General features: G+C 38.7%; 1 protein-coding gene and 1 long non-coding RNA gene across 6 annotated transcripts in view; one reads left to right on the plus strand and one right to left on the minus strand.

Moving 5' to 3' along the window:
• The window catches only part of engase (endo-beta-N-acetylglucosaminidase), a 46,519-nt gene that overhangs the window by 9,261 nt on the left and 12,166 nt on the right, over nt 1–25,092 (plus strand). For 2 of the 5 annotated variants that reach the window (XM_077734860.1, XM_077734861.1), the window contains 8 exons: nt 8,177–8,325; nt 11,213–11,364; nt 15,306–15,454; nt 18,271–18,442; nt 19,985–20,088; nt 20,180–20,291; nt 24,130–24,317; nt 24,410–24,549. In XM_077734860.1, coding sequence (XP_077590986.1) covers nt 8,177–8,325; nt 11,213–11,364; nt 15,306–15,454; nt 18,271–18,442; nt 19,985–20,088; nt 20,180–20,291; nt 24,130–24,317; nt 24,410–24,549 — 1,166 coding nt within the window. The remainder of the gene's footprint in view (nt 1–8,176; nt 8,326–11,212; nt 11,365–15,305; nt 15,455–18,270; nt 18,443–19,984; nt 20,089–20,179; nt 20,292–24,129; nt 24,318–24,409; nt 24,550–25,092) is intronic. The other 3 variants (XM_077734862.1, XM_077734864.1, XM_077734863.1) reach the window with 3 other exon arrangements.
• Nucleotides 8,034–9,519, minus strand: LOC144208838 (uncharacterized). The gene is made up of 3 exons (XR_013328933.1): nt 8,816–9,519; nt 8,603–8,734; nt 8,034–8,284 (listed from the first exon to the last, which is right to left on the minus strand). It is a non-coding gene; the product is annotated as an uncharacterized LOC144208838 (long non-coding RNA).

Below are 25,092 nucleotides of genomic sequence, written 5' to 3' on the forward strand. Positions count from 1 at the left end.
TCCAATATATAATAATGTATAAACTTAAAGAAAGCGACGCACATACATATAATAAACCCAACAGTTCTTAAACCACATCATTGTCATATGCCAAGTAGAAATTAAATGTGTTTATGATCATGAGTAGCTTGTTTTCTGTGACACTATTTAAGAAGCAACATTTTAAAGGTTTAACATATTGACTGACATGATTGTTAATTTGTGACATTGTTTAATCACCAATCTGGTGAAGATGAAAGATGAGGTGTGATAAGGGCCTTTGCAGCAAATAAATTCAAGCAGTACCTCCATTGTGTTCAAACCTACAAAAAAAAGGAGGCTGCTCGTGCAGTCGCTTGAAATTTATGCAAATAGCCGTAGTTCCTGCATATCCATAAAGCCTTATTCTGATTGGCTGTTTATGGCACCGTTTTTTCCATTAAGAACCCAAAAAATTCAGACTAATAAGAATTTAGCAAGTGCAAAGTTTTGCAAGCACAAAAAAAATTACACTCAAAATAATCCTGTATGTGGAAAAGGATTTATTTTCAAAGTGCACCCATTATTTTTTGGGAAGTACAATATATTTTTTAAATAGCTCTTTAGTTTCTTTCCCCAACAAATTCTTTCTCTAGCAGGAATTGTATCCCATACAGAGAGCGCTCGTGATGTCAACTAAAGAACATTGATTTTGTGAGTCCCTTTGATTTTGTAAACGTCGTTTACAATATAGTATGAGTATGTACTTTTATCTCAAATTAACGTTACCCATAGAAATGAACTAAAAAGAATTAATTTGTTCCAATCCTCTGGAAAAACACAAAAGAACAGGATATTTGTTCAATTTTTCTTAATGAGTATCAAATAACTAGTGTCTATATGATTTATAATATTAATAGTACTAAAATTAGACGGATAATGGAGGGAGGGAAGGAAGGAGATAGAGAGGGATAGAGGGAGAGAGGGAGAGGGATTACAATACAGACACACTGGTTAAATTTAATTGAACCTTACACTAAACTTAATTCTAATATTGTTTTAAATGTTTATACCTGGCTGTATCTCAAATTGCTAGTATGCCGGGGCACGCCTATATCAAGGTATTCCTGTACGTACGTCCTTTCAGATTTAATTGCGTAAGTCAGGGGTGTCCAAATTATTCCACATTTGGCCAGTGTGGGTGCAGGATTTTATCGCAACTGATCCAGCACAGGCAGTTTAACTAAAGAGGTTTCTTCTAAAACCATCATCACCTGTGCACAATGTCAGGTTTAGGACCATATACATTCAATAATATCGGAGCAGAGGAAACACACAGCCAGTCGTGATGAGAATTTAAACCACTTCATATGAAGGAGGACGCCAGAATAGCCAGAGCAGAAAGATAGTCTATCTTCCTGAATGACCGTTTGGAATTCCTGGCGACTCCCTACAAACAACCTGGTTTTATTAGAGACAAGTCATAAAAATGGGAGGCGTTAATACAAATGCAGGAGGTGGAGAGCAAAAGGTGTAGTGCACATTTTAACCAATAGGTGTAAGTTAAATTCTATTCTAGTAACTTTTAATACATCATAGTGAAAAGGGTGCAAGACTAAATATAAGAATACAAATATATTTCACTTTTCCCCCCTGAAGTTACTTTGAAAGAATATTCATTTTCATCAATCTATATCCCTCCTCTGCAGGTTTTAGAAAACAAATATCATTAATAGTCACTCAACAGGGTATGGAAAATAACAAAATCATTTGTGAAGGCAAAGGTGAAAAACGTGAGATAGTTTTAAGGTTATCTATGAAAATTCCTCTGCGTCCCTCTTTATGAGCGAACACAGTTTTGAAGTTAAGACATGTACAATTACCCGGAGGACTCGACATACCGGCACTCGTAAAATGATGGGAGAATCTTCATCACGGCATGCCACACGGTGATACTGTATGTCGCTGTAAGCTACCAGCGTGTGCTGGTTAGGTTTTTGAATCATAACTTTCATACCAAGGATTACACACATTGAAAAGATACAGTATAGAAGTAAAACCGCAAGAAAGGGAGTTGCAAATTTAATCTGAATAGAGAACCATGATCCGGTTGGTAACCACGACCACAGTGATACCCAATTACGGCTGAGTGATCTTGGGCCATGGTGTTGGCTAAGATTTTCATTTCAGCTATGGCACGAGTAATGTTACCTTTGTCACTGGTTCCATCTTGGATGAAGGTGCAACAGTGCTCTCCAACTATGGCACACTCACCTCCATCCTTGGCTGTTATCAAATCTAGGACCGTCCGGTCTTGCAACTCCATTTCTCTAAGGGCTTTTAATTCATCTGCTATACCTTGTAGAGCTTTGAAAGTTTGGTTAATGAACACTCATGTAACAATTCAATGTCCAAGTTGGGTAATTAGTGACAAAATGATTTTCTGGGGGGGGTGGACCACAACTTATGGTCACCAGGAACATCACTGCCCCAGATTGAATCACGTGGTTTGAATTCCACTGACTTTGATCTTATATATCTTCCTGTTATGTTCACTCCCCTTCAAAGGAATGCATCTTGGACCACCTGCATCCCTGCAGATGTGCTAAATGTGACACCTAGACCCAGTGAATTCAGGATATCAGGATACCTGTGGAAATGGGTATACGGCTACACACATAACAACTTTCATTCACACCAGTTAGTTTTTGTCTGAAATACCATGAAATGATACCACATATTTTCTTCAAAGTGGTTATTTGGATTGCTCTTTTCATACCACTTCACTTTCCTCTGTGACAGCAGCACGGCATTGTCTCGTTTTTCGACTCAAATCTCTGGGGGTGGGGCGTTCAGCCACACCCAGGCTGCCACTGATAGTACAGTCACAGTGATGGGGGTGGCAACTGATTTCATTTTGGCTTCTGTGTGAGGGTGTAAAAACTATGAGAGGTCAAGGTTAGGTGAAAGGTGCTCGTTGCAGGTGAGTAGACGTCAGATGATTTTTTCACGGACAAGGGTTTTGGGACCGCCCGATTTCCAGTCTGCTCAGAGTCACCGTTGTCTCGAACTACTTTGATTTGGGATTGGTGAATCCACGTCGACCTCAGCAATCTTTACTGCGGTGGGGGTGGTGAGTTAAACCACGAAGGGGCCTTCCCAACGTGGCGAGGACCAGGACTTTCTATTTATGACTCAAATCAGGCTCTGGTCACCAGACTTCACCACCTCCTGCAGGATAGACAAAAAGATCACGGCAGCTTACATGTTCTTTGGACAAGTTTATCGGTTTCTTGGTCTTATTGTACCATTTGTTCGCTCTTCAAGTCCCACGCTCTTTTGGACGTTGCACTTGTTGTTGTTATTGTTGTTGTTAGGCCATCCAGGCGTCTAAGGGTTACCCTCAGTCACATTAGTTCATCCGGGGGCTAGCCGAAAGTGTGTAGCAGTCGAATTCGAAAGTGGCGACGGGCGGCCTCTCGGGAGACACCTCGTGAAGGTTCCAACTTTGTCTCCCCGTTGCACCCGCCTGGGCCCGAGGCCATCCAGCACACCCTCTGTAACAAATTAACAGTTCCTACAAATTTTTTTAAAGTAGGTATTTAGACCTCTGGGACATGGAACACATGCTCTGCCATGTCCATCTTCCCCCCTGTTGAGACATGGCTCCCTCCATGGCTCAATTTTGGAATAAATTCTTTGGTAGGCACGGTAGGCCTTTAGCTGTGAATAGGCTGACTGTTCTGCTTCTTCATGTATCTATGCATCTTTTCTTTCTATGGTGCAGTGTTTTTAAATCAATTAACACAGTTTTTAGATCGACTCAGTTTTTGTTGTTGTGTATGCTGTTTGGTGTTTTCTGCTGCTGCTTTCCCTGCTGTATTCTGTCGTTGTCTTCAGCGTGTGCTTAACATTTTCTTACCGCTATGTGGTTGGGCTTAAAATCCCAATTAACAAAAATCATAACAATCTTACTTAATTTCTAACTATATGCCTTATCAGTCAAAAGTAGATATACTAGCTGTTATTCTATTGTGATTGCTGCTTCCTTGTTAAGATCAATAACTATATTTGATTTTTCCATTCCTGCAATTACACAAATTAACTAATCATGCTAAAAATATGAAGAATACATAGAGCAAACCAGGCTGCCTTCTCCTCAGGAAAACAGCTTTCCCGCTCTCTGCAACAGTTACATTCACATCAATTAATATCCAGAAACAAATGTAGACATTTATAATTCTGAAAAGAATTGAACCCACTAAACTGTAACCACCCCTTGTTTATTAGGGTTAATATTTTCTAGCGTAATTGTCTTTTAGAGCCATTAAAACTCATTACTTATGAATTGCATACTGATCAAGTCCCAATTCAATGAACAATGTGTATTGCGTTGCACATTTATCTCAGCTGTTTGAAAATTCTAAAATATCCCAAACTAGTAGTCTTTTTTATCAAATGTAACATTCCATTGTCTTTGGAGTTTGCCAATCGTCTCCTTTAAAACTTTCTTAATCAACAATTTCCAATAGTCAGGCAGAAAATTGAAATTTAGTTACATATCTATTCATTGTAGTGTCTTTTTATCTCTAATTGTTTACTTTTAAAAATCTGTAAGAAGGTTTGTTCTCAATTGAAACGCTTTCACTTTTTATGGAGACAATAAAACCAATATAAAAGTTCCTTATAGTTTATGGCATTGCTCCTCGAGCAATAATCTTTCCAATCAATATTGGATGCTTTCCATTACGTCTGATCTCGTCAATAAGCTTATCTTACCTGTCTCCTCAAACGTTTCAACTGAGAGAACCTCCTTACAGTGCAAAGATGGATCTGCATCCTCCGCTATTTTCATGTCTGCTGTTTGGTCAGCAAGAGTTGTACGGACGTTCTCATTTTGGGTTGCTCGTGCGTCTTCTCCATGTTTCCTGTTGAAAAACACAGTCTTCTTCTGCTAACTCAAAATTAGTGCGTTTCTTTAAAGTTTTTCTTTTATACAGATAGCCAGATTAGAGTCATCCTTCAGCTCCAATCGTGTAGTGAATAATGGCGTTTGGTATGGTAACGAAATATGGAACATTTTGTCAATTCAGTCAATTAATCTGTTAACACAATTTGGATGCCATTATCCCTATACATCAATGGTACTTTGGAATTTCATATGATGCACTGTTTTTGTTTTTCTCAGTGCTTCAAAATTTCGCATTGCAGATTTGTTCCTCCAATCCAATGCATTATCATCAAAAATTTTCTTTGGACTAAACAATTTTCCTTGATTTTTCATCGCCATCCAAAAAGGCTTATTGGCGATTTCAGAAATTGATTTCAAATTTCCAATCCTTTGCTGCCATCCCTGAAAAGGGCTTATTGGCAGTTTCAGAAATTGATTCCAATTTGCTAAATCCTTTTCCACCTTGATATCTAAGGGATCAATTATATCTTGGTGGATGGCCAATCAAGAACACAAAAACACAAACAACCATTCACGCTCACACTCATTCATAATCAGACATCAGTGGTCTGCAATTTTTTTCACTAGTGGAGAGCGCCATCCCTGAAAAGGGCTTATTGGCAGCTAACCACCTTTTGCTGTCCTATCAGCACTAATCATTCTCAAAAGAACTAGGTTAATGGCGTTTGATTGACATCAATTGTTTGATGCCTATGCAATCCGTTATATTCTAATAGTCATTAATATGACTTGCGCTAAAGCATATCTCATCTGTTGATAGGCGAGCGAGACACATCATTCCGTGCACTGAATGATCTATGATGCTCACATAATCCCAGAGAAATCATGCTTTTCTTAAATTAATTATTTTATCTAAACTTTTATCTAAACTTTTCCTAATAATTTGGATCAATGCCATTTCTGCATTGTTTTCTTCTCGTTTGATATCATTAATAATTTGGATGAATGCCATTTCTGTCTCCTCTGCTTCTAAATTCTTATCTCCCTCTGCTCTTGTTGATGCGAGGTAACCTGAGACATCTTGTCTGGCATTCCAGGAACCCCCCCCCCCCTGTGCCTGGTACGAGAGGGGGGATAGTAGGGGGGCACTGTCATTTAGCAGGCCTGGCATCCATCAGACCTGTCATGCTGGCGAGTTTTGGGATGGGTTAGGGAAAGAAGGCTTTTTTCACCCCATTTGGCCGCCATTTTTCCTATGTCCTTGGCTCAGCCATTTTTTCTTCACAAGTGCTTTGCCCTTTTCTCCCCCCACCCTTTGTCTTTATTCTTCCTCCACTCTTTCATATATGTGCAATTATCCTGGAAAATGCTTTAGCATAAATTTCATGTTGGTTGAGAGTTCTTTGCTGTTTGTTAAACCCATTTTTGAAACTTTTCTTTTGTTTGAAGATTTTTTGAATTTTTTCCAAACAATGGTCAAATGTTACTCTATTAATATATTTCTTTAGGATTTTTTAGGGACGTCCCAACTAATTTATTATATTTTTAATAACGTTATTATCCTATTTATCCGTCTACGTCGACTTTATAACCGTTATTCTTTTATTTTGCAAGGCCTGCGCGCGTCACGGCGTACTTCCGTTTTTATTATATCTTTATATAATGATTACTTTTTATTTAGCGCTTTTTACTCATCGGGTGCATTATTTTTGGAAGGTTTCCCTTATTTTGAACAATCTGTGAAATCCTTTTAACACAGGGGGACTCTAAACCCCCAACATTGGCTAAACGTCACGTCACCGACGCGCCTCCTGGAAACACTTAGTTGGCCGACCAAGCATTCATCCGTGCATACCTTACGTTTCTATTTTAATTTAACGACATACGTAATCCTCACATGTATGCATCCCTTATCTCCCACTATTGGAGCGTTTTTCTTCGACTCGTTCACGAATGGAAAAACGGGATTTCACCAGCCTTGTTATATATAAATTTTTAAATGCACTTACCGTCTGTCTGTCTCCTCTTTTCTCCGGCCGGGTTCCTTTCTTCAAACGGGCCGCGATCGACCGAAATGCCCCCTCTTTCAAAGTAAGAGGGCTGACGTCAGTAATTCTTGGCCTTCAGTCCACCGCGGTCCGAGAAATTCAGAAATGAATCTCCCGGGTTTCGGCACCAGAAAATGTCAGGTTTAAGACCATATACATTCAATAATATCGGAGCAGAGGAAACACACAGCCAGTCGTGATGAGAATTTAAACCACTTCATATGAAGGAGGACGCCAGAATAGCCAGAGCAGAAAGATAGTCTATCTTCCTGAATGACCGTTTGGAATTCCTGGCGACTCCCTACAAACAACCTGGTTTTATTAGAGACAAGTCATAAAAATGGGAGGCATTAATACAAATGCAGGAGGTGGAGAGCAAAAGGTGTAGTGCACATTTTAACCAATAGGTGTAAGTTAAATTCTATTCTAGTAACTTTTAATACATCATAGTAAAAGGGTGCAAGACTAAATATAAGAATACAAATATATTTCACACACAATCAACTGATTACACTTTTAAGACATCAGATTTGTGAGGATGTATCCCCTTCTTCAGTTGGAAAGAAAACCTGCACCCACTATGGCAATTTAAGACTCTCTCTCCATCTCCCTTTCTCTCACTCTCTCACAATCTGTCACAATCTCTCACCATCTCTCTCTCTCACCACCTCTCTCTCTCTCTCCCCCTCTCTCTCTCTCTCTCTCTCTCTCTCTCTCTCTCTCTCTCTCTCTCACCACCTCTCTCTCTCTCACCACCTCTCTCTCTCTCACCACCTCTCTCACCATCTCTCTCTCTCTCTCTCTCTCTCTCTCTCACCACCTCTCTCACCATCTCTCTCTCTCTCACACCATCTCTCTCTCTCACCATCTCTCTCACCATCTCTCACCATCTCTCTCTCTCACACCATCTCTCTCTCTCACCATCTCTCTCACCATCTCTCACCATCTCTCTCTCTCTCACCATCTCTCTCTCTTTCTATCTTTCTCGCTATCTCTCTCACAATCTCTCTCTCTCCCTCCATCTTAAACACATCTTTTGCTTTTGAGCTTTTTAGACAGGACACAGCTTTTTCAACTTGCAAACTATGTTCAGATTCAGAATGGGTTCATTGGTGTGCATAATTTACAATGATTTTCTCCCCCAAAAAGTTTTCCAGCCTTTTCATGTTTTATTTTTTATTGGCTGCTTCTAGTTTTTTGACAAATTGTTCAAATGTGCAATTACACTGTACCTGCCTTAATGCTTTCGATTGTTGAGGTTTCTTCAAGGTACAGCGTCAGAAGCACCATACGCCTTCTACCACTGGCAGTACATTGATGTTTTCAACTACTTCACGCACAACTTGGTCAGCATTCCCCCTGCCGTCTGGACCAATGCAGCACATAAGCATGGAGTTATTGTTCTTGGTGAGGAGAAACCAACATTATATATTCAGTTGGAATTAGAGCTGGGCAATAATACAATAACGATAATTGTTGATAAATTATTTTGTCAACAACAATAATAAAAACTTGATAAAAATTTGATAATTTTAAACTGCACTTACACCACCCGACCACCACGGGGAGTGGGATCGCTGTTATGACATGAACGCTAGTTTCAGACAAACGCTCAGGAGAAGAGGATGATAATGATGTATGTTATTTTAAGCTAACATAGAGAATGAATGCAAAAGGACAATACCTAGCTCAAATTAGTGCTTATGATTTCATAAGCACTAATTTGGAGGGCAACACAGGGGCGATCCACTAAAAGATCCAAGTGACTTCTTGCAGGCGGTTTTCTTCTTTTTTTTTTTAATCCCTCGTAAAATACCTGTGCACAGAGAGCAGCCTTATTGGAAATGTCCTTAACCCACTGTCCTCATTTGAGGACAGCCTGTAATATTTTTCTTACTTGATATTGGATTGGATTGGATAACTTTATTTATCCCGTAGGGGATGCAGATACAGAAAGGAAAAAACTGTTTCAAGTTGGGCAGTTCATTCGCAAAGGCCACAGAACAGCAAGACAAAAGCACAAAGTATAAAGCAAAGCAAATTAAATGGGATCATTAATAATCACCAAATCAAACCATTAAGACAGAAAAACAGCAAAAACACAAAACAAACAACAGTGGATGCAGCTACCGCTACCCGCTGCCACTTGAATGGCGCCATCTTGGTTGCAGTACAAGACATTGTAAAGTTTGATAAAACTGGTACCGCTCCACTACGTTTCAGGCCTGGCAAGCGCCGACAGCTCTTCCATCTTATCCCATGATGGAATGGTTGGTCTGCTTCTTCTACCGGCACTTTTGTCCAGCTCCGAATTTCCAGCGGTATTGAGGTGTTGCTCCTTCTGCTGGATATTGCAACAGCTAGTCCCATGTGTATGACAGCGTAGGCATTGCTGAATGGTTCCAAAAAAGAAGTAGCAGAAAGCAGAAAGAAGCCAGGCTAAAAGAACAAAGAAAGTTGCAAAAACATTAAAGTAAAAAGGATAAAGTACAAAGTAAAGTAAAAAGGATAAAGTACAAAGTAAAGTAAAAAAGCTCATGTACAAAGCAAAGTAAAAAGGATATAGTAAAGAGTAAAGTTAAAAGCAATGTATTAAGAAATATTAAAATGTATTTAAAAAAAGATAGAAGTGCTGTAAAACACAAAAAACAAGAGTGGACAGAGCTACTGCCACTGACTTCCACATGATGACGCCATCAAGGCGTTTCCTAATTCTGTCAATGTTCTTGGGTCAAAATGGATTTATTTCATCCAACTTCAATTTTTTTTTGTAAATGGCCATATGTGAGGTTAAATTTACACTTTCTTTTTGTCAAGCTGAAAATAGTCACCTTTCCATTTGTGTTGTCTTCAGTTAATTATTAATTTTTTCAAATAGCACAACAACTTTGGGTTTCATGGCGTATTTATAAAAACGGAGAGAGTTATATTGTCTTTATTGTACAACAGAACAAAAAATTAGTTTTAAAAATCATTATATTTTATCTTCTCTTATACAGTGGTATCTTGAGATACAATCTTAATGTGTTCCAGGACTGAGCTCGTATGTCGATTTACTTGTAACTGAAATAAATGTTTCCCATGGAAATTAACTAAAAACAAATTAATTTGTTCCAACCCTCCTGAAAAAACACCAAAGACAGGATATAGGAATGGAAAAAGGTGTTCATTTGTACTCATTCGCCATCTATTAACAGAGTAACAAATAACTAGTGGTTATGTTTAATAGTACGAAAATTAGACGGATTTTGCGGAGGTGAGAGAGGAAGAGAGATAAGGACAGAGAGAAAGACTTTGTATGGCAACGCGCTCGTAACATAACAAACAAATTTAAATGAACTTGGATTACGATACAGACAAACTCTAAATTTAATCTAACCTTAAACTAAACTTGGTTTTAATTTTGTTTTAAATTTTTTGACTTTTCTTCTCCCGGGTTGGCTCTTATTTGCCCCGCCCCCACCCTGACTTTAAGGTGCAGTTTTTAAAAGAAATATATCGAGGGTTGTCTGCTTTTGTCTTCCCTTTAAAATATTCCAAAAATGATGCGCACTAATGTCTTCACAACTTGCCAACGGGAATTAGTACACTCCTGTCGTATTGGCGAGCCAGCTCCGCCACGCGTACACCATTCTACACTGACTAACAGGGGGGGTGGATACTGAAAAAATGCAAAGCCCAGTGCTCTAAATTTTACGTTAAATTGCTCGTATGTCAGGGCACTTGTATGTCAAGGTATTACTCTAAGGCAGTGATTTTCAACCACTGTGCCGTGGCACACTAGTGTGCCGTGAGAGATCGTCAGGTGTGCCGTGAGAAAATATCCAATATCCTTTTTTTTAAAATTAACATTTATTAATAGTTTTCTGCAAATATGATGTAATTGTCCAGTGTCCGTGCTGTAGTAAATATACTATACAGAGTGTCATTTTGTAAAATTTTTGGTTAGTGGTGTGCCACAAATTTTTCCAATGTAAAAAATGTGCCGTGGCTCAAAAAAGGTTGAAAAACACTGCTCTAAGGTAACAGTTATACTTTCATAACTGAATAATGAGGAAACTAATTCATTTACTTATTCAGAGAAGTTTAAAATTTGAAAGAAATTATTTTCTTTATTCTCTTTTCGCAATTTTTTTTATTTTTCTATCGTGATAACAATTTTTGAAATATTGCCCAACTCTAGTTGGGATTATGGTGATCACATGTCCAGACTTTAATATGCATTTACATTTTTAACATTGATTTTATTTTAGTCTGGACTAAAAAAAAGCATTATTCTTCGCATGCTCTATAGGTACATTCATCACAGAATGGACAGGTGGAACAACGACATGTGAGGCCTTCCTTAAAGAAGAGTTGTACCGTGAAGTAGCTGATAAGCTCGTTCAATTGAGTTATTACTTTGGTTTTGATGGCTGGCTGATCAATATAGAGAACTCACTCAGTGTGAGTATAACTACCTTCCTCACATTTTTATATACAGATGTTAACCTTTGTTTATGAGTGATGATCTGGACTAGTCGATATAAGGATGTGGCAGGATAATGATGTCTTCGGGGTAGTATTTTGTATATGCCAAATGTTAGAATTCTGTTTCTATTTTTAAATATTATATATCCTATATACTGCAAAAAATGTAACACAATCTAACGTACAATGTGTCCGATGAAATGAAAGCAATGTTAAAAGTACTGGTATTTTTAACTGCAATTGGCTGTGTTCAGGGTATCCTCGGCCTACTGGTTGTAGTTGCTAGGATAGGCTCCAGCACCCACCGTTCCTCTTGTGAGGATATGCGATACAGTAAATAAAGGGTATTCTGAAATTCCGCCTTAAAATTTTTGAAAGTACTCAATTCAAGTTTTGGGATATCCAAAAGTGCAATGTTTTTAAAACATCTCATACTTCATGGTTTTTTTTTTAAATACATACCTCTACTTATAAATACCTTTATAAACCTTTGACTCGAAAATAGCGACAATCATGATTTAAACAGAAAACAATACCTTAATCTATTTGGTCAAATTGTTCCTCAGAAGTTAATATTCATTAACAAAATATTTGTGGTAGTACACCATAATTGTAATGTCCACTCATTAAACCTGAACAGGAAGTATTTAAAATAGGCATTCATTCCAAATCTCCAAATGTCACCATTTTCTACTATACTTAAGTCCAATTTACCATAATAAAAACAACTATTTACATTCAAAAAAATGTTTCCTCTTTGGTGATTTACCAATTACATTTTGCTATGGTTGATCTCCATGGTATTGATGAAACGAAATGGCTCTTCTCTTTTTATCACCATTGAATTTGCAAGACTAATTTTGTCAACACATTTTCCAAAATTACACTATGGATATTCCTCCTCTTTCCAATTGACAGATCTAACCAAATGTTCCTCAGTGGGTAGTGAATTAAATTCAATAATCAATTTGAACTTTAAAATCTACAGCAACTCATCCACCCAAGCCAAAATCCAGCCATGTATTACGCAGGCAAAGAAGCAATTTGCATGGCAGAGCGTTGTGGGATGAAAACCAAGGCTCTATTTACATTTAAAAAAAATCCCTTTACACCCAAATAAATCCTACATTCAAATGTATTAGTACTTACTATGTTTAAATTTGTCAAAAGTATCCCGATATCAGGTCCAATTTATTCCTATACTTTAAATTTGTGAGTGAGCAAATGAGTTGACTATATTTGTTCACTTTACACCTCGAAAACTCTTGTTACATTATTTTTTCAAGTCTAAATATTGACCTTATCTGATTGAAACAATTACTCGAGATACGAGCTGAATTCGTTCCGGGACTGAGCGAGTATGTCGATTTACTCGTAACTCAAATGAACCTTTCCTATAGAAATGAACTAAAAACAAATTAAATTTGTTCCAACCCTCTGAAAAAAAGATATTGGATTGGAAAAACATTTTTATATGTCCTAATTTGCCATCTATTGACAAAGCTAGTGGTTTAATCGTACTAAAATGTGTAAAAGTTCTAAAATTAGAGGGATTTCACGGAGGACAGAGTGACAGATAGAGGCATGGGTGGTGGAGACTTTGCATGGCAACGCGTTCGTAATAACACAAACAAAATCAAATGAACTTGGAATATGATGCAGACACTCAAAAATAAATGTAATCTAACCTTACACTAAACTTCTAATTTTGTTCGAAATTTCGATACCTTTCCTCTCTATTTTCCCCGCTCCACCCTGACTTTGCAAACAATGGAGGGTTGTTTACTTTTGTCTTCCCTTCAAAATATTCCCAAAAGGATGCACACAAATGTCCTCACCACTTGTCAACAAGAAGTAGTATATATGCCTTTCGCACTGACTAACGGGGAAAAAAACACTGAGAAAATGCAACGCTCCGCCCAGTGCTTGTAGAAACATTACTCGAGGGAGTTGCGATCATAGACATTCCATGAGGGTGTTGCGGGGAGAGAGACAGTGCCCGTGATGTTCTTATGAGCAGCCTCTCGCGTCCGTTGTATGCTCCTGTATCAAAATTTGTCTCGTATCTCAAGACAAATATTTGCCCGAAATTTTACTCGTAACTCAAATTGCTCGTATGTCGAGGAACCACTGTATAGCAGTTTCTAAAAATCTGACTTGTTGCATCTGCAAGTGTATTAAGTTAGTTATTAATTATCCATCTCTTACGTCATTCAATGTATTAATTCTATTATAACTTATTAATGTAGTAAGTTTAATTTATCCTATCCATGATAGTAGACCATTGCTTTTGTTGTATTTGCCTTGCCATCTAATTCCAATTGCATAGTGAATAATGGCAATTTTTATGGTCTACCCATAATATTTGTGAAATATTATGGGTAGACCCAATTTCGACCCATTTAAAAAAACATCTACAATAAATAGACAATACTTCTCACTCATTAAATTTGATAATATCTATACGGAGTGTTAGGGACTGATGTATTTTTGGGGGATTGACCACGCCTTGGTCATGTATTGCCCAGGGGATTATGTGGATCACCGATCAAACAATTCCTATCAAGAAATTTTATGCTTTGAAAACAAATGAACCCAAAAGTTGTTTAGTGGTGTGGCATTCTGCCCAACACCCCCCTTGTTGTGACATGAGACTTCCCATGAGTCAATATAGTAGCCCACCCAAGAAAGTTTATCTGCAAATGTGACTGTACTTTTTCCCAGTGCTCCCAAAATCCCCATTTCTTATTCGTTCATTCACACCTTAAGTTTCAAATTTGGACTTTGTTGCTGCATTTTATTAAACTATAATATGAGCACCGAACCCGGACCAAAAACTATTATGTTCTATGCAAATTGGTCCCAGACCATAAACTGTTAATACTACCGCAGTGATAATACCTATTCAAATTATCACACTTCACGGAGACAGAAATCAAAGGGTGAACTCACGATCTTTCTCGTTCCGAACCTGCCCCTAGTTTGGGGGACCCATCACCAGAACACCAGAGCGGCAAGAGAACAGCCGTCGGGTTGATCCTTTCAATGGAGGATGCTGTCGTCGTGCTCCGTCGCCGCTCCGTCAATTGTTGGCTGTTGGGTCTCAGGTTTTCGGCATGATAGATCTGAAATACAACTTTAGGAGTAGGTTAAGAAAGAGTGAGATCAATTTAATATTTGTGCTGACATGTCAACCCAATCACAAGACTACCAATCATTGTGTATTTACAAGCAAAGTGCTTTTCCCTGATAATTCTTTCGAACGATCATTTTGGAATAACGTCCGGCTAGCGATACCGCGGCGTCTGAGATTTGCGGATGTAGCCACGTTTCCGTGATGAAAATAACATTGCAGTTCCTGACAAAGTTTTTGGTATCAAGCTGAATTTCCATTCAGTCCATTTTGTGGGTGATGGATCTGGCATTGGTCAAAAAGATACTTGGAAGTGGTGCTTGGTGTTGTTGCTGCCTTAGTTTAGCAGCTAGGCCCGCCCGGCATCCATGCTTTTGATTTCTTTGTCTTTGCCGCTCCGTCGTACTCTGAGTGGGCTGACTATCCACGGAGATCCCGGTGGTCTCGAGATGTCCTCTGGAATATCGTAGGTTCGTTGGTAATCTGTTGCGAAGTATATATCACATCTCTACCCGAGAGTAATTAAATCCTGCCGACTGTAGAAAAAGTTTGCCTCGCAGATGTTAGTAAATAACGATAAGATTGAGAAAACAATAACAAAACTGGAGAGCATAGAGCTGCTGCACCTGTGTGCGGTGCCATCTTGGATAAATCCCATACTGCTTTGTCTTCCCAAAGAAAAGTATTTGGTCAAAATGTTCTTTTCCTTTCAATTTTATTTTTTTGCGTTCTATTGTTTCTTTTTTATTCATCCCAACTGGAACTTTTTTTTTTTTACCTGCAGGACAATGCTGTGAAGACAACACCATTATTTCTGCGCTACCTGACAAATCAAATGCATCAACAAATCCCTGGCAGCATGGTGATTTGGTATGACAGTGTAATTGAGAATGGGGAGCTTAAATGGCAGAATGAATTGAACCAGTCCAATAGGTATGATACACATCGTACTTAGCATTATGGTAGCTTTGTGGTTTAGATTTATCTCAACAAATAGAAATTAATAGTAATTATGAACACTTGACTTTTTGTGCTTGACCGCTTGATGGCATACAGCTAATAACTTCCATTAAGCTTTGCTTCAAAAAGCTTCAATTGGCCAACATTGCTCAATGTAATATCTCACTCCCTTTGGAAGAGACAATGTCTGCTGTCACCTCCAGTCAAATCATTGGAGTAGTTAAGTATGTGTTGGAGCCTATCCCAGCTGACTCCGGGCCAGAATCAGTGGCCAGCCGATCACAGCGCACAATGAGACGGACAACCATGCACACACACGCCCATTTATTTTATATATTTATTTGTGTATTTATTTATTAACTTATTACTTATCTATTTATGTCTAAAATGCCTTTCCTGCATCCTCACCCTCTTGCTACTGTGACAACAAATTTCCCGAATGCGGGATGAATAAAATTATCCAATCCAATACCTATGGGCAATTTAGCGTGTCCAATCTGCCTACCACACGTGTTTTTTGAAATTTGGGAGGAAAACGGAGTACCTGTAGGAAACCCACACTGGCCCGGGGAGAACATGCAAACTCCACACGGGTGCACGTGATTTGGATTTGAACCCGGGACCCCAGAGTGCCAACGTGCTAACCACTTGCTCTACTGGGACGTTTGATGAGAACCTGCTGTTTTTTCATGACAGAAATTATAATTTTCTTACAAGAAGTTTAAGATGTTGTGGTGCTTCTAATGTCAAAATATCTCGATTCTTTCGGTACTTCTTTGTCACAAAAAACACTCATGAAGTTTGGTTCTTTTGACTTTATTATGGGTTATCAAAAAAGTGATCAAATTTGCTGGGTCAAAAATATACGTACAGCAACACGAATTAGCAATTTTGGTGACTTAAAAAGTTGTCAGTGAAGTGAGCTTCATAGCATTGTCTCTTAACTTCTTATGAGTGATTGAGTGACTACAGCTGGTGACTTCTCTGAGGCCGTTTAAATGGGGCTCATTGGATGCAAACGCCCACAAGCGCTACAATGGGAAAGTCAAAGGAGCTCAGCTTGGATCTAAAAAAGCGAATCCTTGACTTGAACAAGTCAGGAAAGTCACTTGGAGCCATTTCAAAGCAGCTGCAGGTCCCAAGAGTAACAGTGCAAACAATTGTTTGTAAGTATAAAGTACATGGCACAGTTATGTCACTGCCATGATCAGAAAGAACACACAAGCTATCACCTGCTGCTGAGAGAAAATTGGTCAGGAGGGTGAAGATTCAACCGCGAATAACCAAAAAGCAGATCTGCTAAGAATTAGAAGCTGCTGAAACACAGGTGTGAGTGTCCACAGTCAAGTGTGTTTTGCATCTCCATGGACTGAGAGACTGCCATGCAAGAAGGGAGCACTTGCTCCAAAAGCGGCACCTTAAGGTTCGACCAAAGTTTGCTGCTGATCACATGGACAAACATAAGACCTTCTGGAGTAAAGTTATGTGGTCAGACAAAACAAAAATCGAACTGTTTGGCCACAATGCCCAGCAATATGTTTGCAGGAGAAAAGGTGAGGCCTTTAACCCCAAGTACACCATGCCTACCGTCAAGCAGAGTGGTAGTGGTGTTAGGCTGTGGGGCTGTTAGCTGCCAATGGAACTGGTGCTTTACAGAGAGTAAATGGGATAATGAAGAAAGATGATTACCTTCAAATTTTTCAAGATAACCTAAAGTCATCAGCCCGAAGATTGGGTCTTGGGCGCAGTTGGATGTTCCAACAGGACAGTGACCCCATACACGCATCAAAAGTGGTAATGAAATGGCTAAATCAGACTAGAATTAAGGTTTTCGAATGGCCTTCCAAAGTCCTGACATAAAATCCATTGAAAACTTGTGGACAATGCTGAAGGAACAAGTCAATGTCAGAAAGCCATCAAATTTAACTGAACTGCACCAATTCTGTCAAAAGGAATGAGACACAAGCAGAAGCTTGACTGAAGCTTGTGGATGTTATCCAAAAGCCCCTAATTGAAGTGAAAATGGGCAAGGGACATGTTACCAAATATTAGTGCTGCTGTATATATATATATATATTTTTTACCCATTGGATTAGATTACTTTTTTCTGTTCACCCATGATCAAGTCATAAAAGAAGCAAACTTCATGAATGTTTTTGTGACAAAGAAGTAGTTCCATTCATTGTATCAGAGAAAAATCAGAGTTGTAGAAATAACTGGAAACTCAAGAGACACATGACATTATGTTCTTCATAAGTGTATGTAAACATTTGACCACAACTTTATGTATATTTATATATGATTTTAACAATATATTCTTGATAAAATGCATGTTATTTTGCCTCATTCAAATCATGCAAAAATATCACACCTTAATATCTGAACATTTAAATATCAACTTTAAAAAATAATAATTAACAATAATCAACTAAACCATTCTCATAAATGATTGGTTTCTGGTTTTTAAGTGTAAATTAACCCAACAAATTGCAATAACTGCATTAACCATCACAGTAAAGTCCAACTCTTACTGGGGAGTTAAAATCAGCTTTCGCTTTTAAGATATCTGGCGCCATCTGTTGTTGTGAATGGGTATAAATGTCTAGACCTCGAATGTAAGACAACCCCCACTTTTTCCGTTTTATATCAATGCAAAAAGCCCACCATCTTATATTCGGGCCAATGCGATATTAATGCCCAAAGTATTTGTCTGCAACTTGGCTTTTATTTGCATCTTAAGTTTTTTTTCATCATAGTTTATTACACCTCCATGAGTGTCTTTTTTACAGGGTTTTTTTTGACGCTTGTGATGGTTTTTTCACCAATTACAACTGGACGCCGCAAAACCTTGAATGGATGGCCGATTACTGTCTCACCAATGGACGCAAGGCTGATATCTATGTGGGGGTGGATGTTTTTGCCCGTGGTAATGTGGTAGGAGGGATGTTTGAAACCCATAAGGTATGTACAGCCTTGTTTTATTTTTTTGTTAAATGCTTGTTTAAAGATGTCACGTATTTTCATGACTATTCAGCGCATCATATTTTTAGCCGCTGTGTCAATAACGGGTAATATTTCTGTATTTTACACACAAAGGATGCACCGCTCTTTTAGACGCAGTCAGGCATGATATATATTATCATATTTTATATATATAAAAAAATATATATTATAGATAGATACAGATACATTCGCATCCACATTCATATATACATATACATTTATATATGTGGAATTTGCTTGCTCTGTCTGACTCACTCTGGCTTTGGCCCGCCTACTCGATGACTCGCCAATCGTAGTTGGTGAAAGCCTGACCAGTTCGAATCCCTGGCTACCCCCAACAGTCAAGCTAGTTTTATTAACAAAGGGTCATATGACCTAGGTACAAACTTCAGGCGGGAAGAGGTGAACAAAGAAATGGGCGTGTCTTGGTATATGACGCGCCCCTAACTCATAGGTGTCATGATGTAAATTTCCACTAGGCTATCCAAAATTATATCCTAGTGACTATACTGAATAAAAGTATAAATAATACATTCTATACTCCACAGCATATACCTATGCCTGCAGAAAGGATTGTGATGTTGCCAACTCGAAATCTGATTGGTTAAAGCAAGTTTTATCGACGCTTGTTTAATGCAGCAGAGCCTGCTGATGGACAAAATATTTTAGATGATTCAGATATTTCTTGGGCCAGCAGAGAAGGCCTTGAACGCCCGACGGCCCGCCACTGCGTGAAGTAATATACAGTGTTCCCTCGGTTATCTCGGTTAATGGGCACCGGGACCACCCGCGATAAGTGAATTTCCGCGAAGTAGGGATTCCCCTTCAAAAATGCTTAATTTGAATTTAATTCAAAAAAATAAAAAATAAAAATTTAATTTTTTCAATTTCGTTTTTTTTTAAATTCCCCCCCCCCCTGTATACAAATAAAACAAATATAACAAAAAAAACTAAAATATGTTGTTTCAATGTAATATTTGTATTTTTTTCCCCCAAAAAATCCGCGAAGCTCTGAGTCCGCGGTAGCTGAACCGCGAAGTAGCGAGGGAACACTGTACTATACTGCTCGTATTAGCGATCGCTCCGTCATTCGCGATGATCGACGGAAAAAAAATGAAAAAAATGCAACGGTCCGCCCAGTGCTCGTAGATATTTGTTATATGCAAAAGAGATGCGGCAAAACAGACAGTGCGCTACAATGATAAACAGCCTCTCATGTCTTGGCCACCTGGCTTTCTCGCATCTCTAAATTTTTCTCGTATCTAGAGATAAATATTTGCTTGAAATTTTCCTCGTATTTCAAAATGCTCGTATGTAGAGTTACCGCTGTTATTTAATTTATTGAAGAAGTATTTGGTATATTAGTAGGAAACAAAATCCATCTACTTTTACTTTTCGTGGCCCACACAGAAGGCCGATGTGATCTTGGCCTTGAGCATTGCAGTTTAATCGCAGTGTTGTTAAATGTTACATGATTCTTCATTTATTTTTCATGAACAGGCGCTAGAAATCATCCGAAATCACAACTTTTCTGCTGCAATCTTCGCTCCAGGTTGGGTGTACGAGACCCAAGACAAGACCAAACTTCGTCATAACCAAGATAAGTACGTATCATAAGGAACATATCTCCAAAAGTTTTGTTACAAAATGTACATTTCTGATTGTTGTTTTTTCACAAATTTTATTTATTTGTAGATTCTGGGCCCTTCTGAAAAGTCACCTGTACATTCACCGTCCAGCTCTGTCGCTTCCCTTTGTTTCCTCCTTTTGTCAGGGATTCGGGAATGCTGTCTATTGGAAAGGAAAGGTATAGTACTAAAAGAGGTGCATTGAACAAGAACATCACAAACATTTGTCTTCCCTCAAATTTCACAGATATTGTAGTCTCATCGCCGTGATAATAAAAAAATGTGAAGTAGGATCACCTGTTATATCTATACCACTAGTCATCGCCTCTATACAATATAACTAAGTACTGTACTCTACGACAATAGCTCTTATCCGCTTGATTTTAATCCGTCAAAAAAGTTGAGAGACCTGTGCAGTACGTTGAAGCTCAGGTAAAGATGATAAAAATAAAGATTTACTGTACAGGTTATTGAAAGCTTTCAAGTCAGATAATTCTGTCAGTAGTGGCTCGTTTGCCCCTCCTGGTTTGACGTCATTTTCAGTTCAGCTGTGTTCAATTACTTGATTATGTTTCCTGAGTTATTTAAGGACTACGGTTAGTGATAGTCGTCGTCGGATCAACTTCATATCATGCTAACGTCACTTACACCACACCACGCTACGCCGAGACGTAGCCTACGGCACTTCATGGTATATCACTACATGTTTAGTTTCAGTTGCTGTTGGTTGATTCAAGCCCCTGTTGTTTTATAAGTTTTGTTGAGGGATTAAACAAAGCCTACAAATGCGAACAGAACGGTCTCCTTTCCTCTATCGTCACCACGTATGGGTAACAATTCCCCTGGTCGCGCCACGCTACATGGGGCGACCGTAAAAAATTCCTCTTCATCCGATTCGAGAGGCGTCCAAGACGAAGCAGGAGCCTCGGCAGCAGCTTTTTCTGTGCACAAGGAACATGGGGAGGTGGAGTTGTGACTGCAGTTGTGACTGCCGTTTATTTTTGATTTTTTTCTCCTTTTTTCTGTTTTTTATGTACAAGGACATGAGAACATTAGGACGATTGCCAAATTGCCGAATTGCTATTACCATGTTGGTACCTTTTGTTGCAAACTTTTCCATGTTGAAGACCTTGCCGATTTTTCAAATTAAGACCAAAATTTTCTCATCATTGTTATGATCTTTGTTCTCTCTTTCCTCATTCTACGATCTCATCATTTCAACAAGACTTTCATTCATTTGGGGGGTTGAGTGGCTCACGAGTGTGATGAACCTTCCATCCCAAATCAGCATCAGTCTGATGCTCGCAAGATGAAATCCAATTTCAGCTCCTCTCTCCAGCGGCTGTCTGGGTTAGGGTTAGGGTTAGGGGGTTAGGGTTAGGGTTAGACTGTCTGGCCCTTCGGTCCACCCAAAGAGCTCTATTTTTGGATAAGGCTGACAGCATCCTCCTTGTGCTCATCTATTTTTCTTCTTTGGCACAGACTTTAGTGGTTCTCCCGTCTTCCGCTTGCGAGTTATTGCGTGTATTTTGACATTTTTGTGAACTTTTTTAAATTAAAATACTTAATATAAAAGTCTTTCCTCGAGATACAATTTTCTCATAACTGAAATAAATGTTTCCCATAGGAATGAACTAAAAACAAATTAATTTGTTCCAACCAATGTTCCCTCTAATTTTTTGTTTGTCTGGGCAGAAAGACAACCTCCTTGAGCACACTGAGTACGAGTGTGAGCAACATCATCATTGCACGCTATGGGCATACACCAGTATCACACCTGCCATAAACAGGTGCATGTCTACTACACATAAATGATTTAGTAATAATAAAATGTATTGATTAATATCTATGAATGGGCAGCTCGGCGGATGTGTGGTTCGCGCGTCGGCCTCACAGCTCTAGGGTCCGGGGTTCAAATCCAGGTCGGTCTACCTGTGTTGAATTTGCATATTCTCCCTGGGCCTGCGTGGGTTTTCTCTGAGTACTCCGATTTCCTCCCACATCCCAAAAAGATGCACTGTAGGCTGATTGGACACTCTAAAATTACCCCTAGGTCTGGGTCTGAGTGTGCATGGCTGTCCGTCTTCTTGTGCCCTGCGATTGGCTGGCACCGATACAGGGTGTCCCCCCCCCAAGGGCCAAAGTCAGCAGGGATAGACTCCAGCACCCCCGCGAGTGATAAAGTGGATAAAGCGGTTCAGAAAATGAATGAAAAAATATCTATGAATAAAACATCTTCATAAATGCCATTGGAATATGCACAACTCCAACTTAAATTTTACCTTATTTTACACATCTGTCCTTCTGACTTTTCTGCTGAACCTGTAACTTGAGATAGTCAAGTTTCCATTTATGTCCAATATTTTTTCATGATTTTGCTTTGATTTATTTAATAAGGGACAGTGCATATTAATGAACACATATAAATTCATGTTAATGAACATGTGTATGTAAGATTGTAGCCAAAGGCTAATTTCCATTCATAGTCCATTGTGTAGGTTGAAGACAAACAAACACACATACTAAACACACACGCACACATTAAACGCACGCACACAACCGATTTAGACAGTTCTCACCCGATTTCACCCCTTGTTCTTCTATTTGCATAATAAAGTAAAAAGGAATGCATTAAGAAATATTAAAATTGAATTTTAAAAAAAGATAGAAGGGCTATAATACACGAAAAACATAAGAGTGGACAGAGCTACTGCCAGTGGCTGCCGCGTGAACGGCGGCATCATTGGGAAGGGGGTGGAGTAGCGCAGCTTAAAGGGAACATTGGTTCCAAACCTCTGAAAAAACACCAAATATAGGATATTGTATTGGAAAAAACGTTTTTATTTGTTCTAATTTACCATTTATTAACAAAGTAACAAATAAGTAGTGGTTTAATCGTACTAAAATGTGTTTAATAGTTCTAAAATGAGACGTAGAGGGGAGAGAGAGTTACAGAGGGGCGTGTGGGGAGACTTTTTGAACGGCTACGTGCTCGTTACATAACATAAACAAATTCAAATGAACTTGGACTACGATGCAGACACTCAAAAAGTTTAATCTAAAGTTTCACTAAACTTAATTCAAATTGTTTTTTTTTAATTTTGATACCTTTCTTCTCCTGGATTAGCTGTATTTGCCCCGCCTCTATCCTGCCTTTCAGATGCAACCTATCGAGGGTTGTTGCTTTTGTATTCCCTTCAAAATATTCCAAAAATGATGCACACAGGCTAAGGGGGGGGAGGGGGGGGGGTAATCACTGAATAAATGCAACGCCCCGCCAGTGCTCGCAGAGCAAAGAGGTAGTTGCGACCAGAGACAATACAAAGAGGGAGTTACGAGCCAGTTCCCCTGATGTTCTTATGAGCAGCTAATGAAAAAAAATATATATATACTCATAGCGATCGCTCCGCCATTTGCGCTGAGTGACGGGAAAAAAAACACTGAAAAAAATACAATGCTCCGCCCAGTGCTCGCAGATATCTGTTATACATGATTGACAGATGCGGCAAAAAAAGATACAATGATAAACAGCCTCATGTCTTTGCCACCTGGCTTTCTCGAATCTGAAAATGTTTCTTATATCTAGAGATAAATATTTGTTCCAAATTTTACTTGTATCTTGAAATGCTCGTATGTACAGGTACCACTATACAGGTAGAGCTTAAGGTTGAGATAAACAACAATAAAATAAGTTGTAATAATTGTATAAATAAAATAATTGATAACGTCATTAAATCATGTGTTGCACGAGGATCAACTACTTATTTTAATGTAATTTTCTCATTTAAAAAAAGAATTCTCATTGTTAAAATCGAGCTTCCATAAAAATCTGAGACTGCATTTATTCACACCAGGGTAGTCCATAGCCCGCCGTCTTAGTTCCGGACCAAAATACAATGAGCCCTTTCATGGTTTGGCGCTGTTCCTTCAGATTGCAATTCTCACTTGATGCTATATTTTTACATCACTGAAAAAATAATTTGTTTGTCTGCTGTATTTTATGTCCTTGGGTTTTAGTGTGAAAGAAAAAGGAATTGGTTCAACCTGACTGCGCAGGAAATCCAGCCATGGTACTACTATGAGCAACTGGATGGTCATGGCTGGATACAGAGCCGTGGTTGCCCAGAGGACGCCTGGAATGGAGGATGTTCACTGCTCATAGATGGTCTCATCCCCGCAATACATACATCACCCATTTGTGCTAAGTCTGTCCTGATTTTCTCTGTCTTACATAATCGTCTGTAGGCGTATGTTTGCCCCATTATGTCCCATTTTTTTGCGTTCATGTGACTTACAGGATTTTGTCTGTACACGTGCCTCTGTCTGAGGCACTGGTTTGCTTTGTGTACAAGTCATCTTCTCAAGTTACAATTTCGCTGGAGCTCAAAGTATCGAATGCTCTTCTGAGTGAAGACGAGCAAAAACAGGATGTCAAATGTAGGTATCTAATTCGCCTGGTTTCAAAAACATTTTGATAAGGGATGTCCAACTACAGTGGTACCTGGATTCACAAAATTAATTGGTTCCAGGACTTGTTTCCTAACTTGGATATTGCATCAGTAAAGCAGTTCTTTATATGTAAATTCTCAAATTTGTTCCACGGTCCTCAAATAACCACCAACTAAAAATTTCTATTTGTGCAGAGGTAATGGTAGTTGTAAGCCCCAAGTGAACATTAGCAAATAAATACATGCACATAAACACACAAACAACTTCCAATTATAAAATAAAAACAACTTAGCATTAAATAGAACTCCAAAGGAGTAACAGTCTCTCCATCTCGTCCAGTACAGCGAGAACATACAAGGAGTCATCACTCTTAATGCTTCCTTCTGCTTCAATAGCGTAGTGATGCTAGTAGGTGGATTACAGCCTGTATTGGCTTGCAAAATCAGTCAACCGCACTTTCTTACATTCTATTTTCCTCAATGGATAACAGGGCCTGGTGATTTTCTTTGATCTCGTTTTCATATATTGTAA

Source organism: Stigmatopora nigra, chromosome 15 (genome assembly GCF_051989575.1).
Source record: "Stigmatopora nigra isolate UIUO_SnigA chromosome 15, RoL_Snig_1.1, whole genome shotgun sequence".
Taxonomy (NCBI): domain Eukaryota; kingdom Metazoa; phylum Chordata; class Actinopteri; order Syngnathiformes; family Syngnathidae; genus Stigmatopora; species Stigmatopora nigra.